Source organism: Xiphophorus hellerii, chromosome 9 (genome assembly GCF_003331165.1).
Source record: "Xiphophorus hellerii strain 12219 chromosome 9, Xiphophorus_hellerii-4.1, whole genome shotgun sequence".
NCBI lineage: Eukaryota > Metazoa > Chordata > Actinopteri > Cyprinodontiformes > Poeciliidae > Xiphophorus > Xiphophorus hellerii.
The window spans coordinates 20678145-20694923 of NC_045680.1; the positions used below are offsets into that span (position 1 = coordinate 20678145).

At 39.8% G+C, this 16779-nt stretch overlaps 1 protein-coding gene across 6 annotated transcripts in view; it reads left to right on the forward strand.

Moving 5' to 3' along the window:
- ralgps2 (Ral GEF with PH domain and SH3 binding motif 2) overlaps positions 1–16779 on the forward strand; it is a 90815-nt gene that overhangs the window by 38726 nt on the left and 35310 nt on the right. For all 6 annotated transcript variants that reach the window (XM_032571198.1, XM_032571197.1, XM_032571200.1 and 3 more), the window contains exons 6-9: positions 7139–7222; positions 10783–10872; positions 12050–12142; positions 12310–12436. In XM_032571198.1, the coding sequence (XP_032427089.1) occupies positions 7139–7222; positions 10783–10872; positions 12050–12142; positions 12310–12436 (394 nt within the window). The remainder of the gene's footprint in view (positions 1–7138; positions 7223–10782; positions 10873–12049; positions 12143–12309; positions 12437–16779) is intronic.

Consider the following 16779-nt stretch of genomic DNA (forward strand, 5'->3'; position numbering starts at 1 on the left):
AATCCGGTATCGGTGCCAGTGTGTCCAATGTATAAGGGTAGATCTATTCAGTGTAATTCTACGCTTTGTGCTCTGATTGACATTATGCTTTATTTATTTTACTTTATACTTAAAATTTCTCATTATACTTTCTGAGCCATTTGAAAGGAGGTTTGTTGAGGTTTATTTCTGCATGTTTGACCAAGATGGTCAGCCTGTCGTTTTTTGCCAGTGTCTTTATTATTTATTTTACATCGGCTGCTATGCTCCCAATTGCACTGACTGAACAAATTAAAGTTGTTTAAACATGTCTGACCAGCAGTTTTGTGAAGCTGTTGGTGTGCTTATGTGTGCCGTGCTGGAGCAGAGTTGTCAAATAAATTTGTAATTCAGTATATTTACGTCTGTGTTTTAAAGAAACAAAAAAAAAGGTTTTGAGTCACTTCAGGGCTGTTTTTTTTTTTTTGCCAATACTAAACTTCAGATATTGGTATTTGTATCAAAAGTGAAAAAAGTGGATTGGTGCATCCATGATCTCTTCTTAATAAGTTTATGAATCTGTTCAACTGAAAGGATTCAGTCACATTTGAGAAGACTGTTAACGTGGTTAATAGTCACCCCACTGTTGTCAACTTGCCGACGTTTTAAGACAAACAAATATCGGAATCAGGCTGTCAGGCTTTTTTTTTTTTTAAAAAAATCATGATTGGCCAGAAAGCCGCTATTGGTATACCTCCAGCGAATAATTAAAAGATGTCATTTTATTGGATTTTATTTCACCTGGAAAAGACTCATCCAGATCAAAAATCTTTTACAAGACTATCCTGGACATTGAGATTCATATTATCGTGCCAAAGATACAGTTGTGGAAAAAGTGTGATGAATGGGGCGGGGGACCCAAAACACAATCAATCAAGTCTTCCCGTTCTACATTTTTCAGAACAACCTCTCCAGTGTTGCTGGTTTGTCTGCCATAATGCAAATCCAGCTCATCATTTTCTCTCATAATATTCTCATTTCTAGCTGCGTTGTGTTAGAGAAAGCCACAGCTGAAAATATCGACGTCTGCCCAGGCAGAGGACGGATCTGGGCTGCAGATCAGATGCTTTTATTCAAAGTTTTCCTTTGTTCTGTTGGCCGAGATGCTGAGAAACAATAAGCTGCTTCTACTGCTAGCTAATTTTGGTAAAACAGTTGGAACAAAAGTTTTGAATTAAACCACCACTACTGTACGCACAAATCAGTTCACACACACACACACACACGCACACACGTGTGGTTTATGTGTAAAGCGATATAGAAGTGTTGCTAGAGTTCAGTTTCTGCCACACAATGTCACAAAATTACAGTACCGGCTGTATTTTCCAGCCGACACTGACACATTTGATGGGAAGCCGTGCATGAAAGAGGCTAGTGCAGATCCTCACAGTCCGCGCATGTTGTTTGGACAGTGATCGCTACGCAACAAAAACAAGAAGGAACCCCCCGCACTCCTCCCCCCTGCCGGACCGGAGTCTGTCAGCTCCGAGCTCCGGACGCATTTATCACCGTCGGAGTGGGAGAGAAATAACGCTTTGGCAGGAGAGAGCGAAAAAAAACCCACAGTGACAAGTTTTCCATTGTCCGGGTGGATTTCTTCCACCGCCGTTGATGTAATTTCGTCATTATATTTAATGCCGTCTTCAAGTGTGAACCAACAGTTACGAGGAGAATAAACTTGAACACATTCTCCGATGTACTAAGAAAGGGAAAAACAAAAACTAAAGAGTAGAGATGAACTGATGAGTGATTTTCTGTTCTACTGACTTTTGAGATTTATTTACCGCCTGATCATTTTTTGGCTTTCATTCTAAGCACAAATCTACACCTGCCAGGCGTGTGAACAGTTTTGGCCAACAGGGTTTTTGTGCTAATTATAATTATTCAATATTTCCTGGAGCTCTAGTTTGTTTTTCTCAGTGTGTCGGGGCGTCGAAAATAAAATTATTCCAAGAAAAATCTGTGGGTGGCGACAGGAAACACAGTAATAACTGAACATTTCTTACAACTTGGAGGTGATTTAACCTGATCTTACAAGTTCAAAAAGTGGTGTTAAAAAAAAAAAAAAATCATCTTTACCCTCCCGCCCCCTGACAACCAAAAACATGTCCATGTGTGTTTTTAAACTCTTAAATTAATGGGAGGAAGCCACAAAATAATTGTAACATTTCTAAATATAACAAATTACACATTTAGGTTCCCAAAATTGTAACTTCTTTAAGGAAAAAGCTAAATTAATAGAAACAAAAGATTCAACATAAATGTCCATAACACTTCGTCTGATTTCATTATGGAGAATTTGTCAGTGGTACTGAAAACAAAGTCACCATCTGCATCAAAAGTTGCTGATTTTGCCGTGACATGCTCATGCCTCAATGTGGTTTACAGATCAGAAGAAAACACATGTATTTTAAGTTTATGGCTTGCCGATAACTGGTTTTGATCGCCACCTTCCATCTCCATACACGAGTCAACAAACGCGTCTGTTCCTAGAAAGAAAGGGGAAAAAAAATAAAACAGATCTCTGCGGTTTGCAGCGGAGGTGACTGCTAGTTTAAAGGTTTCTGAAAGTTTAAGGCAGAGGGAAAAAAATTGCTTAAAAGCAGATTTTTACTCCTCCTCTTCTCCCCTTATCTTTTCTTTTTTGCCATCCCATGTTTTTCCTGGCCTGCGGATTTGCAGGGAGTCAGATCTGCCATAAATTAAGCATAACCAGGCAATCGGCCCAGCGTTCCTCCATCGCACTTCATCCTAAAGCACTAATCAGAGAACAGAAACAACTCGGATCATTTTTCACAGCGGTCCTCCCTGTCACCCCCTGTAAATCTCTTCGCTGCTATACCCTCCTTTATTGCAGCAATTTTTATTTTATTCTTTTCTCCTTTTTTTCCCTCTTCTACCCCTCCAATAAAGTTGCTCATCTTTATCAGGGCTTCCTGCCGTGGCCCTTGGCCTCCAAGTGGGGCTCCCCTGGGGTCCCGGCGCACAGTTTTCCACTTACAGAGCAGACGTAAAACAAAGAGGATTCTTGTGGCATCACACATGATCTCATCGCTATTTGCGGCCCCGCAGCAGAACCTCACTTTGTTCAGATTTCACTTTGTAATTGTTAGCTTGCGAATCTCCTTCGTCTCATTCTAGTTCGGATGCATCTTTTATCTTGTTTAATTGTTTTTGTAGATAATTGCCTATTTCCAAGCCAGAAGTGAGATCAGTTATTAGATCAGTTATTATTACTTTTTTTTTTTTTGACAGCCTCTGTGTTAATTCTACTTCAGTAAAGTGTTGGTGACGGAGTCGGCTTCTCTCAAACCTGCAGGATTTTGTTTGGGAAAGTGTTCGGTTCAAGCAGCGTGAGGAAATGACAGGCTGTCTGTGGTTTCGCAGAGCAAACTATTTTACTGCGCTGTTTTACTGCGGCGTTTAAAACCTTCGCCTTTTTCAAAGCCTTTCTCAGAGCGATCCAGTGTTGTTGTTTTTTTCTTCCTTTTTTTCTCTTTCTCTCCTTTATGTTGGCAGGAGTTTTGTCAGGAGAGGCAGTAAAGTCACGAGTAAATTTAAGGAAATGAAATCCTAATAGGTTTTGGAATGGCTTCGGATCAGGGCAGCTGGACTCTCTAATAACGCCACCGAACAACAGGAAGGCTTGAAATGACTTCAACTGGAAAACGACCTGGACGGACTTGATGTGTGTTAAAGTGAGAGGACAGGAGGACCGAGCGGTCTGGTGTCAAGGTTTCTGCTGGGTTGTTAAAAAAAAAAAAAGGAAAAAAATTCTTTATTGGCACCTACGGTACAGACGTGTTAAAAACTAAATTAGTCTTTTAGTGCAGCTTCTTAATGTCAAACTGTAAAATGTCATAATTTGCAAACTTCAATTTGGTTGCATTTTATTCACAATGAAGAATGTTTAGTTTAACTTTCAGTCAAGAGGCATCTCATTTTCTCATTTTTATGATGCGATGGAAGGACAGAAAGGGCTTTTTCCTTACAAGCAACTGGTTGGCATCCTGGTTTAAAAGATGAAATGGAAACTTGGGGACTTTTTCTTTTCTTTTTTTTCTTTTTACCGCCACCATCCTCACAGTTTGTGGTGCCAAGGTAAATGGATCCTTGCCCAAAGGAAATGGGCCACTGTGGCATTATTATACAGGATTTCTATGCAATCTGGAGAAGTACGGGAAAGAAAACGGGAATCTGGAAAAATATTTGCTTTTCTAGACTTAATTTCCTATTCTAGTGTCAAAAAGTTCCTTCCTTCATTCTGTGCCATTTCATTGCATCCTTTTTTCATGTTCAGCCTTCTGTTACTCTGTCCATCACTCCTCGCAGAGATGCACCGACCCGATATCCGACCTGTATCAGTCCCGATATCGAAAACAATTCTAGATCAGGTGTCTGTGACCATTTGCTTGAAATATTATATATTTTACATTATATTTAGAATTCCTAATTGTACTTTCTGGACCATTTGAAAGAGGGTTTGTTGTAGTTTACTTTTGTGCGTTTCACCAAGGTAGTCAGTCTATTGTTTTTGTCATTTTCAGCTTCTTTATTTTTTTATTGGTTTCTATCCTAACCCTAATTGCAGTGACTGAACAAATTAAAGTTGTTGTTTTTACATGCCTGACGTTTTAAGTCAACTCAGCACTGTTTTTCTGTATCGGATCGGTATCGGCCAATACCAAGCCTCAGATATCTGTATCAGTATCGGAAATGAACAGGTACTGATGCATTTCATTTCTTTGTGTCATTTATATTTTAAAAAATCACTAAAATGTTTGACAGCTCTGCACTTTTTACATTACAAACATGAAGGAAACCTGTTTAACTTAAAAAAACAAACTGGAATTTAAGCCTTTCTAGGATCTGAGAAATTTAAGTCAAGTTAAGAAACTAAATCTTTCAGCTACCTTCATCCTACTGCATAAATGTGAACACCAATAACGGTTGGATTTTTCAGTGTGAGATGATGCAGCTGCATTAAAAAATTACTTTTATTTTTAGGCTTTTGCGTGTTTACCTGGGATGCCAGTAAATGTGGCTTCCACTGCGCTGCCTGGGTGGCAGAGAGAGGGCGGAGCCATGAGGCTCAGAGAAAACAAACCAACTCACCTCTAAGTATAGGAAATAAAAATAAATGTAAGGGTTAATTTAAAAATAATAATAATATAGAAATGAGCTGAAATGTCCTGCTCTGTTTGAACTTTGTCTCATTAAGCAAACCTGTGATGCTTCATGTCATTGATTTTTAAAGTCGTTGTGAAAATACCCGCTCGGTTCTTCGACAGTTTCAGTTTTATAGCCCCCCCCCACCCCTCTTTTTCCTACATCTCCGCTCTTAACTGTTGAACATAGACTTAAAGCTTGACCTCACCCACGCATGAATGTCTGCTTTTAACATCTGCATCTGATATTCGGCCTCTGAGACTTAGCCCTGAATGAACACAGGCTTTCGTTGCAAACAAAACCAAACCAAAAAAATAACTCTGATACAGTCCAGCTCCGGGGGAGCTCAGCGAGGTTTACTGGACGCTGCTGCTTCCAGACAGTCGCCATGAGTCACTGAGCGGCTGCAGGCTGATTCAGCTGTTCAGGCCGCGTCCCAAGTAAGCCGAGCTGGAGAAATGTTTAGCAGGAGGGCTCACACAAAGTCCCCCCCCCCCCAACGTTATGTCACTGTCCCTGGCCTCTGGGGCATCCTGTGGAGGGCCCGGGTTGGACCTGGGTTCCCTTTGGACTGGATGTTTGGTCTCCTGCCTTCTACCTCGTCGCCGAGGACGGCAGCTGAAGGCCGAGCGGACTTCTCAGAACCAGGACCAGCCTGGTTCTGAGACAGAAACAAATGAATGTTTGCGTGTTGGTGGAATTTTCTCTGTTCATCTTCCAACGTTCCGACTGCTTTTGTTTTTAATCAAGTTTACAGAAAACACACTGTCTACAGCTGCTGCTGCTTTGTAAGAGCATTATTAGGGCATTTGTAAACTTTTTAATAAAAATAAAAAAACAACCAATACACATCTTAGCAACAGAGTCATTAAAGCTGTCATAAGTTACGATAGCTCAAACATTCTCCTGTCTCAGCTCAGATTATTTTTGCAGACATTTTTGCGTGTTGAGTAGACATGGGCCACTGTAATGTAATACCATTTATACTGAGATTCAACATGATCTATTTGTTTTGATTTAAAGCAAACAAACTAAAAATATATTCCTACTGCTTCCACTGTAATGTACCATGATACGTAAGGGGATAATGGGATTTTTTTTATTTTTAAAGATTTTTTATTTATTTTGATATGTAAACTTAAAAAGAAACACTCACTAAATTTATTAGCATTTCAAAGCAATCGTGCTTATCAGACAGAATATTAGGTATTTGTGCTGTGCAGTTCTTTGTAGAAAATACAGAAAGTATAAAAAGTAGAGATGCATCAATCAGAATTTTTGGGGTTGATTTTAGTTTTCTGACGAGACTTGGCCACACAACAGCAGTTTAAAAAGATTTTTGCTTTTTTAGGTTTGTTTTGTCACCAGCGGCCTTTACTCATCAGTAGCTAGCATTGCTCTCCTCATGTTTCTGGCCTCTCATTAAAGGACTTTAAACTCCTCTTGTGTTTTTTAAAACCTGTAACTACTCAAAAACTTAGTAGGGCTTGAAAACTGTTGCCACTTAAACTTGAATTAGTTACTTTGAAGTTAGATTGTGTGGTTGTGTTGTAGATATTTTTAGCTCTCAAATAAACCCTTAGAATTTTTTGAATTGTGCCAAAATGTGTCCAGTTTGTGCTCTCCTACCTGTTACTGTAAGCTTTACGACGGTGTTATAAGAGCAGAGAAATATTTGCTGCATATTTAAAACAGACATGTTCCCGTATGATCTCACCTGTTTGTTTGTTTTTCTTTCCCTCATTTATCCCTTTAAGTCTTCAGTCTTCACTCATCTATTCTTTCTCCTCCTCTGCCGCTTTCCTCTACTATCATGTCTTGGTCCTTCCCTCTTTTCCATCTCCTAAAGCAAATCTTCCCACTGCGCTGTGAAACACATTAGCGGCATGTGTGCGTCCACAACGTTCCCTTTGTCTCAGAACGTAATCTGGATTTCATTTGTTGTTTACAGGAGCTTTCTAGCTGTGGCTGGAACAAGAAGGAGAAGCACAGCTCCGCTCCGAATGTCGTGGCCTTCACCCGCAGGTTCAATCAGGTGAGACCCCGACATCCTCGGCGTTCGCAGCCGAGTTCAATCTGAAGTCTCGCCCCCCAAAAATAGAGAGAAGAAGGGGAAAGTCTTCCTCCCTGCGGTTGTGGAGATTTATGAGGCTTGGCTATTGAGATTTGAGGGGATGACAGCTTGTATTTCCATCATGCCCTCCGTCTCCATCCTCCTGCTCTCAAGTCATCACCCCAGTTCTCCCAGATGTGCTTGTTTTTGAAGCTGTGTTTATCATGGCAGCTCCTAAGGTTCCCTGTGTCTTCTTCTTGCACGTGAAATGCTCTTATGCACATCACAAGTGGTCCCCAGGTGACGCGTGTCTGAAGGCAGACATCTTTGTATCCTTAGCTACTCGCATTTGTATAGTTTCTTGCAAACATATTGACATTACTTTTGCATTTTGTCACATTAAAGCCACAATTTAATATGTTTTATTGAGGTTTTATGTGATAGACCAAGATGAAGTAGTGAATTACTAAGAAGTGGCAGAGAGGTGTACTTGGTTTTATTTTTTATTTTTTGTTCACAAAGTTTTTAAATTCAGTCCCCTTTACTCTGATACACCTAACATGAATCCAGTTGGCTTTATAAATCGCATAATTATTGAATCGATGCCTCCTTTGTAACTAAGTTTTTGAATGAAAGCTGCTCTTTTGAATATGTCAGAGAACATTCAGGAACAAACAGCTTCAAGAAGACCAAGGAACACATCAGGCCAACATATTTTAGTTTGATTTGATATATTTGATTAGGAGAGTGCACATTAATCAACATTACCACAATTCATGGCAGTGTAAATATGCAGGAATTGACACAATAGCTACATTTCAACCTTTGTCCTCCTAAGACAAGTCAATACAAAAACACAAAGCATCTCACTGTACAGGACAGAACACGGCGCATGTAGTTCTATTAAAAAAAGCAGAAAGAAACCAACATTTACACACACGAAATAATTAAGCAACAGACAGAAAATGTATAAAAACCGGTTACAAGACCCTCTGCTCTAAGCAGAGGGAAGTAGTTAATATCCCAGCTTTGAAAAGCTCTGTTCTGCCCATTATGTGAAAATGGAGAGTCTAAAAGAGAATCTGTAGCAAGACTTGAATACTGATAAAATGCAATAATGTGATGCTGGAGGTGTCTAATTTAATCTGAATGAGTTTGAGATGGCTTCTGAGCAAAATAAGTAAAGCTGGTGGAGACAAAAAACAAAAAGAAAACTTTACTGCAGCTGCTGTTGTAATAAAAAAGTTTGTTCTTCAACCATTGAGAGTTGAATAGAACTCCACACGATTTAGATTTTCTCTCTATTTCACCCAAAGACACAAATCTCCGAGTCTGCCAGCGTTGCAAAATGTTAGGGTGTAAATATTTTTGAAGAGTAAACAAATGACTGTGCACATGTTGAAGAATCTTTCTCTCCTTACCCAGTTACGTCAACGGGAAGCTGTGGGGAATGATTCAAGGGGCAGCCATCCCCTTTAATCCACTTCCTCTGTTTTTGCCAGTCTTTTCTGAGCCCCACTTCACCAACCTCACATGTAAATATGATCCAAGAAGAATGTGTTTCTGTGGAAATTTCTTTATGTATGGCAGATCCCAAACGGTGATTCAAGATGTTTGCCGCACGCATTCGGCCGCTGCGAGCCAAGGAAAATGAGCTTTTTGGACAGACGGTCTTGGCCTGTCGAGGCAGAGAGTCCCAGAAAGCCCATTCCACATTAACTGCGGCCATTTTTGTTTTTTTCCCCCTTGATTCAAATTTTTTGTTGACTTGGTGCTTTTAGGAGCCAATAAAGGAGACAATTTGCCAGCAAGTTTAAACCACTACGATAAATGCTCTGTAACCTGTTCCTTAAAGCTTACCAAAAGAGTTAATATTTATGGTCAAATGAGAACGCTAGGTTTTAACTTCTCAGTTTGTTCTGTAGACCTCTATTGCTCCCCAGCCAGAGATTGGATGATTATTTGACTCGTATTGTTACAGTTTTTATGTGCAAGACTTTCATCTTCACCAGTTTCTTCCATTAAACCAGAAAATTGGTTGATCTACAGCCGATACATCTGTGTTTGCTTTGGCTGCTCCACCTTATTTAGGATTATTGAAACACTGGGAGCTTCTCATCTGACGGACTTGGTACGCTTATAAATCCAGCACGAAAAATGTGAGATTTGTTTAACTGAGATGTCCAAGCATGGCCAACATGTCCAACGCCAGTGTTTTCCATGACAGATGGAGGTTAAAAAGTGAAATGTATCGAACGGGGCAACCAGCCCGTAATTCATTCAGCCTTCCCGGCATCGAGTAGTGAGAAACGATCAAAACTAAAAAAACGCGAAAGGAGAAAAATGATTAGCACTTGTTGAAGTATAATTTTGTCTGGAAGACTTCATTTGACTTCATTTTAAAAACTATTGCTGTGAGTGGGCTTTTTTGAGACTTTGTTCTCGTAATTTAAGTTTGAGTTTGAGTTTGGTACTGTGTTTATAGCAGAAATGAGGGGATAGATACTCTCACTACTCCTTATTTTTTTTCGTGAAACACTGAGCGTTAGTGCCGTTGCCAGGAAAATCAAAGCCAGTATAAGCTCAGATTTAGCTCATTAAGACTAGCCAGCAGAAATTAGCAACTGCCTGGTGGAACCGGGCATCTGCTGAGCTCAATACATGCAATTTCAAAGTGTTAAATTATGAAGTCACACTTCTTCTAAGTCGTATTTTAGATGTAGCATTTTTTTTATAACTGAAGTTAACAGTTATTTGATTGTGCTATAAAAAAAAAACATAATACTGCCCCTCTACGTGGATTTTAAAAGGTAGAAGTTTAAATTTAGACAGTGTTGGAGTTAAAAGTACGATTATCTCAGAAGAAGACACAAAGATAGACAGACTGCCTTTTTTTGTCTCTGTTCAGAACACAATGTCCAGACAGCTGCTGGCCTCAGTCCTCAAGTTAAATTTCTCTCCCCACTATCCCCTCTTCCCATTCCCTCCATCCATCCCCAGGGTTTAAACAAGATTGATTGACTGACCTGTTTAACTGCGTATGTGCAATCAGAATCTTGTCTTGCCAGCAGTTTCCCCAAAGAGACAGATTTCCGACATCCCTCACTGTCTGGCCAAGTGCTCTGAACAAACACGTGTGCTTCTGTTTTTTTTTCTTCTCTCTCCTTTACCAATTGGCATTTCATGCGTTCCTGACTGTATCTACCAACTGATTGTGATCCTGTGTTTGTTTTTGTTTTTTTATCAAGAGCTCGTTTCTAATTGGCCTAAATGAGGCGTTGCTGTCCTGTGGTGAATTGATTTACTTTCAACCACGCCGAGCCCAGAGCTTCACGGCTTGCTGCAACTTTGGCTCAGAGATTAAGGGATCTTCAAGTGATGGAGAACAATCCCCGTTTTTACATACCTGAAGTCCTGATTCTGCGTCGCAGATTATAACTTTTGATGGTTTCCCCAGTTTGTTTGTTGTTGGGTCTTTTGTGTTGCTTGGTGCAGTAATCTCTAAGGGGTGTGTGTGTTTTTTGTTGTTGTTTTTTTCTTAGACAAGTTTCTGGGTGGTAAGAGAGATCCTCCACGCTCAAACGCTGAAGATCCGAGCCGAAGTGCTGAGTCTGTACATCCGCACTGCCAAGGTATGCATCTCCACTCAAAACACAACGTTAATACTGCAATTCACACAAATATTAAAAAGTTTCATTTACCTTTTTATATAATCAGATTAATAGTAAAAGAGAGACTACACTGGCTGCTGTAGCGTCCTCTGTAGGTGTGAACTGCTCTGTGTGCTATGCTGAAATATTGGACAACTTTTTTGCTGCAAAGTTTTCAGCTGCAAAGAAAGCAGCTGAGGGATTATTCATTAACTTCTATTATGTTTAAATACAGCGCTAGATTTATACAGTTGGAAAGCGTTATTTTACTGTCGTATGTTGTGAGCCAATTATTAACAAGTCATAGCAAAACGGACAACACACTTGCTAAAGTTAGCCTAGCACAGACGTCTGCAACCTGCAGCTCTGGGGCCACAATGACTCAGCTAATGTCTTTCAATACAACTTTGATAATAACAAATGCAAGTTTTAGCAGTTTTTTTCATGGAATAATTACATTGATATTCCACAACATTGACACTAAAAAAGTACCAATAATGTATAATTTATCTATTTTTTTTGTTGTTGTTTTGAAAATTTGCAAATGTTTTTGAACATAATTTTCCACAAATATCAGAATAAAATGTATTTATCCTCTTCACAAATGTTTAATGTCTTCCTTAATTTGAAAACCTTCAAAAAATGTTGGCTCTTTACTAGCAACACATTTATTTTTGTAGATATTTTAAGAAAAGTTATATGTTGTCTTTTAAAAAAAGGTCCTGTAACATTTGTGGCTCTAAGTGAGCCTTATGTAGCTGGACTGAAAGCAAAAATGTCCCTTTGGAGTCTGAAGGATTCAGACTCGTGGCCTATCACCTTTACAGATGGCAACATCAGGAGCAAGACACGAGTTTAGTAATAACTGGCATCATGTTTTAGTCGGTTACATGTTAGGAAACAAAATTCAGACCTACAGAAACTCCTGCTGGCATAAAGTGCCGCCATTAGGATGACTGAAGTCTGGAGGATCACTGCTTTAAAGATGCTGCCTTCATTGATTTTTATTAAGTATCAGACTGTGAATGTGCAACTTTCTTTCCATTCTTGAACGACTCAGATCACGCATGAACTAAAATAAAATAAAAATTCAGAGCACGACTGTCTTGCTGTGCAAACGTGTCTAAATGTCTGCTCGATGTCATGTAACTTTTCACAGAAACTGTGTGACATGAACAACCTCCACGCTGTCATGGCGGTGGTGTCGGGGTTACAAAGTGCGCCCATCTTCAGGCTCACAAAAACGTGGGCGGTGAGTGTATTTACCTTACTGTTAAAACATGTGGTTATGGAATGCCCAATGAGTTTTGCACCACTTCCAGTGAAATATGGCAGCTTAATTGACACACTGTAATTGTAAAAATGCTTTTTGCTCTAATTCCCTTTTCTTGCCTTCTGGTTTTGCCTTATTATTAACAGTTACTGAGTCGAAAGGACAAGTCTACGTTTGATAGGCTCGACTACCTGATGTCCAAAGAAGACAACTACAAACGTCTGAGAGACTTCATCAGCAGCCAGAGCATGGTCTCTTGCATACCATACCTAGGTAAGAGAAACCAATATTTCTACCTATAACGACGACCCCCTTTACCCCCTCCAAAAATCACGTCTAGTATGGCAAAATAAAATAAACAGAAGTCCTTACCATTTATTTACTTACAAACAAAATGTTCATGTGTGAAGTTGTTCAAGAATTTGTCTGGTTTCAAAGTTGGTTTATTTAGATCTTAACATTCTCTACACCATTCAGTTTGGTTGAAATGGAATGAAGCAAATTTTATTTGGTCGTCTGAACAAAGCCTGCACATTAATACGCAGGCTTGCTGTTAATCAGCCAAATGTGCGGCTAAGCTTTTCCAGAAATGTTTACTCAGGGGAAAAGTAGCAGGAAGACAACATGTTTGATTCATAGAGGGGATTCCTGCAGATTATTAAAAAATGAAAGTTGATTTGTCTCGGTGGTCATTCGTCAGTAGCTCTGGGTTTTGTCTCTTCAGCTGCTCATCACGTTTGTGGTCCTGTGCTTCAGAGCGTTTGGCGTATTTAGTTTTATAGAAACCCAAGAAAAGCCCTTTAGAAACTAGATTCTTGACAGTGATCCTTATATCAGCAGTGCATGTTATGAAACAGTATTGAAAAGTCTTTGAGTTGCGTTAAAAATCCAGCCTTTTAAACTTTACCAACTGTTTTCAGGTTTATGATTAACGGCGTATTAAGCATCTGACTGGCCCTGCAGCTGTGCCTGGTATTCTGATCGTACGGATTATTAAGTACGCCGGTCGGTCGTGTTTTATCATTTAATGTTCTCTCTTTTTCTCAGGTTGCTGTACCTTTCTGCTGCAGCTTTTGCTTTTCCTGTGCTCCTTCGTTTACTGTCTTTGCCTCTCTTTTTTTTGTTTGTTTGTTTTGCTTGGCTACTTGGAATTGAGACGAGGAGTAAATGTTGCTCATAAATTTGGTGCTCTGTTGAGAAACATCTCAAGGTTCCTTTAAACAAGAACAAACACATGAATCAGTAAGAAGAGGGAGGAAAAAATCATCTTTTTTGTCTTCTGTATGTAAAAGCTTTCTTTTATTTTTGGCTGGACTGGCTGACATCACACAGGAATCCCTGATGAGGAGCGCAGGGGAAAACGCTCGCGTCCATGTGTGTGGTTTTACTGCCGTACTGTTTGTTCTTGTTTGGGCTCGACGATGACTTTGATGTTCTTTATTGCCAAACAGTTTGGTTTTTTTTCTTCCTCTTTAGCCGTCAGGCCCTGCTTCATCGCTGCCGTTGCGGTTCAAGCACGCAGACTTAAATATGCACAAACAAACACGGACACCAGCCCAAAAGCTTTATTGTCGCTACAGAAAGCCGGAGGTGGCCATTTTCCTCAAGACGAATGCAAACTCGGGGCTGTGAAGCAGCGCGCATCACCCAGCTTTAACTGTATGTCTTCACTGCGTGTTAGAAGGGAAAGACTTTCCGTTCGCTAAGCGTTTGGATGATTTGCGACCAGCTGCTCTGTCACAGGGTGGAGCCTTGTTGAGTATTAATGTATGAGTGGGATGGTGTTTCCCTATGAGATGAGCTTTTTAGTGATGTGAACACATGTGTGCTGTGTGACCGTCTGGCTGTCTTTGGGGATGAAACGGGCCAAGTTGGCTGAGAGGAGGGAAATCGCCACTGGCTCGCTCTGGAACGTTTCCCTTCATCATAAATTCTCTCGATCACTCTGAGAGATTTAAACAGTGAAGCTTGTTCCAGTGCTTCTCTGCTAATGTAAGCTTCACCACTGCTTGCATAAATAATACATCTGGGGGAGGGCTTCCTGGTGTGTTTGCACATGAGAAGTCGCTTAATTTGTGTCTAAATTGGTGAGAGCTCGCAGGATGGAGTTTGAATGGCTGCTGTGTTTTTCTAGACAGAAGGATTTGACATTTTGAAAATGTATTTCTGGGATGCTTTTATAACTTTGAGTTATGTTTTTGCTCCTTTGCATCTAAATTGCAACATAAAATTGACTGCTTTTTAACATCACCGCCATATTGGTTGGTAAAGATTCGTAAAGACCCCAGGTAAAGATGCTAGGAAGTCTTAAAATAAAGTTGTTGTTAAATGTAATAGCAAAAATGTCACTTATAAAAATAAATCTGAACGACAACAAAAAATATTCAGAGGAGGTAAAAAAAAATCTTATGCTGAAAAAATAGTTATTTAACAGTTCACTGGTGTCATTTCTACATTTTTTAACTAAATATCATTTTTCTTTCCATATTAATCAATGACTAAAGAAGGCTGTGTTTCACTTTTACATTTGAAATGGGTTATACCATTGTTGCCATAGCATCTACACCGGGTTCCAAATTATTATGCAAATTGGATTTAAGTGTCATAAAGATAAAATTTTTTGTTGTGCTTAATAAGCTTATAGATGGTATTGTGTGTCAGGGCTCTTTGAATCACTATAATTAATTTCAGAGAGCTGGTTGAATAGTTTGTCTGCTGAGCTCAATTAAAGGAAATCTACTTAAGAAGGATGTTCCACATTATTAAGCAGGCCACAGGTTTCAAGCAATATGGGAAAGAGAAAGAATCTCTCTGCTGATGAAAATCATCAGATAGTGTAGTGCCGTATGACAAGATATAAAAACATTAGATACTTAACAAAAACTGAAGCGTTGTCGTTCTGTGAAGAGATTTGTGGCTGATTCAGAACAAAGATGGGTTTGTACAGATAAAGGCATAACGAGGAAGGTTTCTGTTAGACAAATTCATCGGATTAAGAGAGCAGCTGTTAAAATGCCCTTACAAAGCAGCAAACAGTTATTTGAAGCTGATGGAGCCTCTGGAACCTCAAGGTGGAGGATCCTCCAGAGGCTTGCGGTGCATGAAGCTACTATTCGGCCACCAATAACCAGAGCAGACAAACAGAAACGGTCACAGTGGGCCCAGCTGTACATGAAGATTAATTTTCAAACACACTTGTTCACTGATGACTGCTGTTCGACCCTGGATGGTCCAGATGGACGCAGTAGTGGATTGGTGGTGGACGGCCACCACATCCCAACACGGCTGTGATGTCAGCAAGGAGGTGGTGGAGTCATGCTTTGGGCCGAAATCATGGGGAGAGAGCTGGTCGGCTATATTGGCTATATTATATTGCTAACATCTTTTCTCATTGAGGATTCTAGCATCTGCACCGTTCTCTCATGAGCTGGATGTGTCATTATGTCGCTATAGCATCCACATTTCAAATCCAACAATAGTTTGTACTCAATCAAAACAAAGTAACAGTTGGCGGTTAAACAAGGACAGTCCGTTAACCTGCCAGCTGGAAGTTGGACAAGGTCTGTCCAGAGGCACAGAAACAATGTTGAAAGTAATACCTCTTGTTCTAACAAGTGGGGCGAAAGGGGAACGGGTATCTCCAGTAACCGAGTTTCTGTTTTTCCTCTGTGAATGCATGACGCAGTTAACTTTAATGAGCTTGAAACTAGATATATATCTCAGCAGGTAGGCAAACAGTGTAAAACAAAAGTAATTGAACTCTCTAAATAAGCATTTGATAGCAGTTGTACAGGTTCAGCTTTTTTTAATTTTACTGTTGTTAAAATAGAAACTGATGTACTCAATGAAACTAATGAGAAACAATGAAAATACATGGTGCTTTTGTGATTTGCCTTGTTAATATTTTATGGTCCCTGTGTAAATTTATTGTGCTTAATGATGAGCTGATCCATTCTTCTTTTAATGTTTGGCATCGTTCAGTGGAGAAAGACCTCGCCGAAGGCCAGAAGCATGCACTAGGGCTTCATTTGTGTTTACTCTGAGTTACGGTTGCCTTGGGACACGGACAGCCGTGTATGGAACAACCAATGTAATGGAAAACATCAGGATTAAAGTGTTGTCTCAGATCAAAAACGTCAGCCAACTAAGAGACTAATTTCCCATCTGGCTCTTTTGACACATGGATCTACGTGTTGCGAGCCAGTACAGCCGGTCCTCGCCAAGGTCGGGGCCCCTGCGACTGTGCCGCATTTTTGATGCAAGCTTATCTGCCTTCTTGGTTTGTTATTTTGAATTCATGAGGCACATTGTGTTGAGTGTTTGCTGTGGTCTTATTAGTTGTTGTTTTTTTTTTTTAAAGTCAGAAAGCCTTGATCTGTTCTGATTTTTCGGTGCCGCTTGAGGAAGATGTTCAGAGAAGAGCCCTCATTTCAACACATGCCTATATTCTTTTTATTTTTTATACATACGCTTCATGTGAAAAGAATGTTCCTCTGAGTCTTCTCCAGATGTTTCTTGGTTTTTATCAAGTTTACTGTCTCTTTCAGCTTCCAATTTAGACTAAATTCCTTCACGACAGCGTTAATTAACATCCGCTCTAATCTACGGCTCTCTCT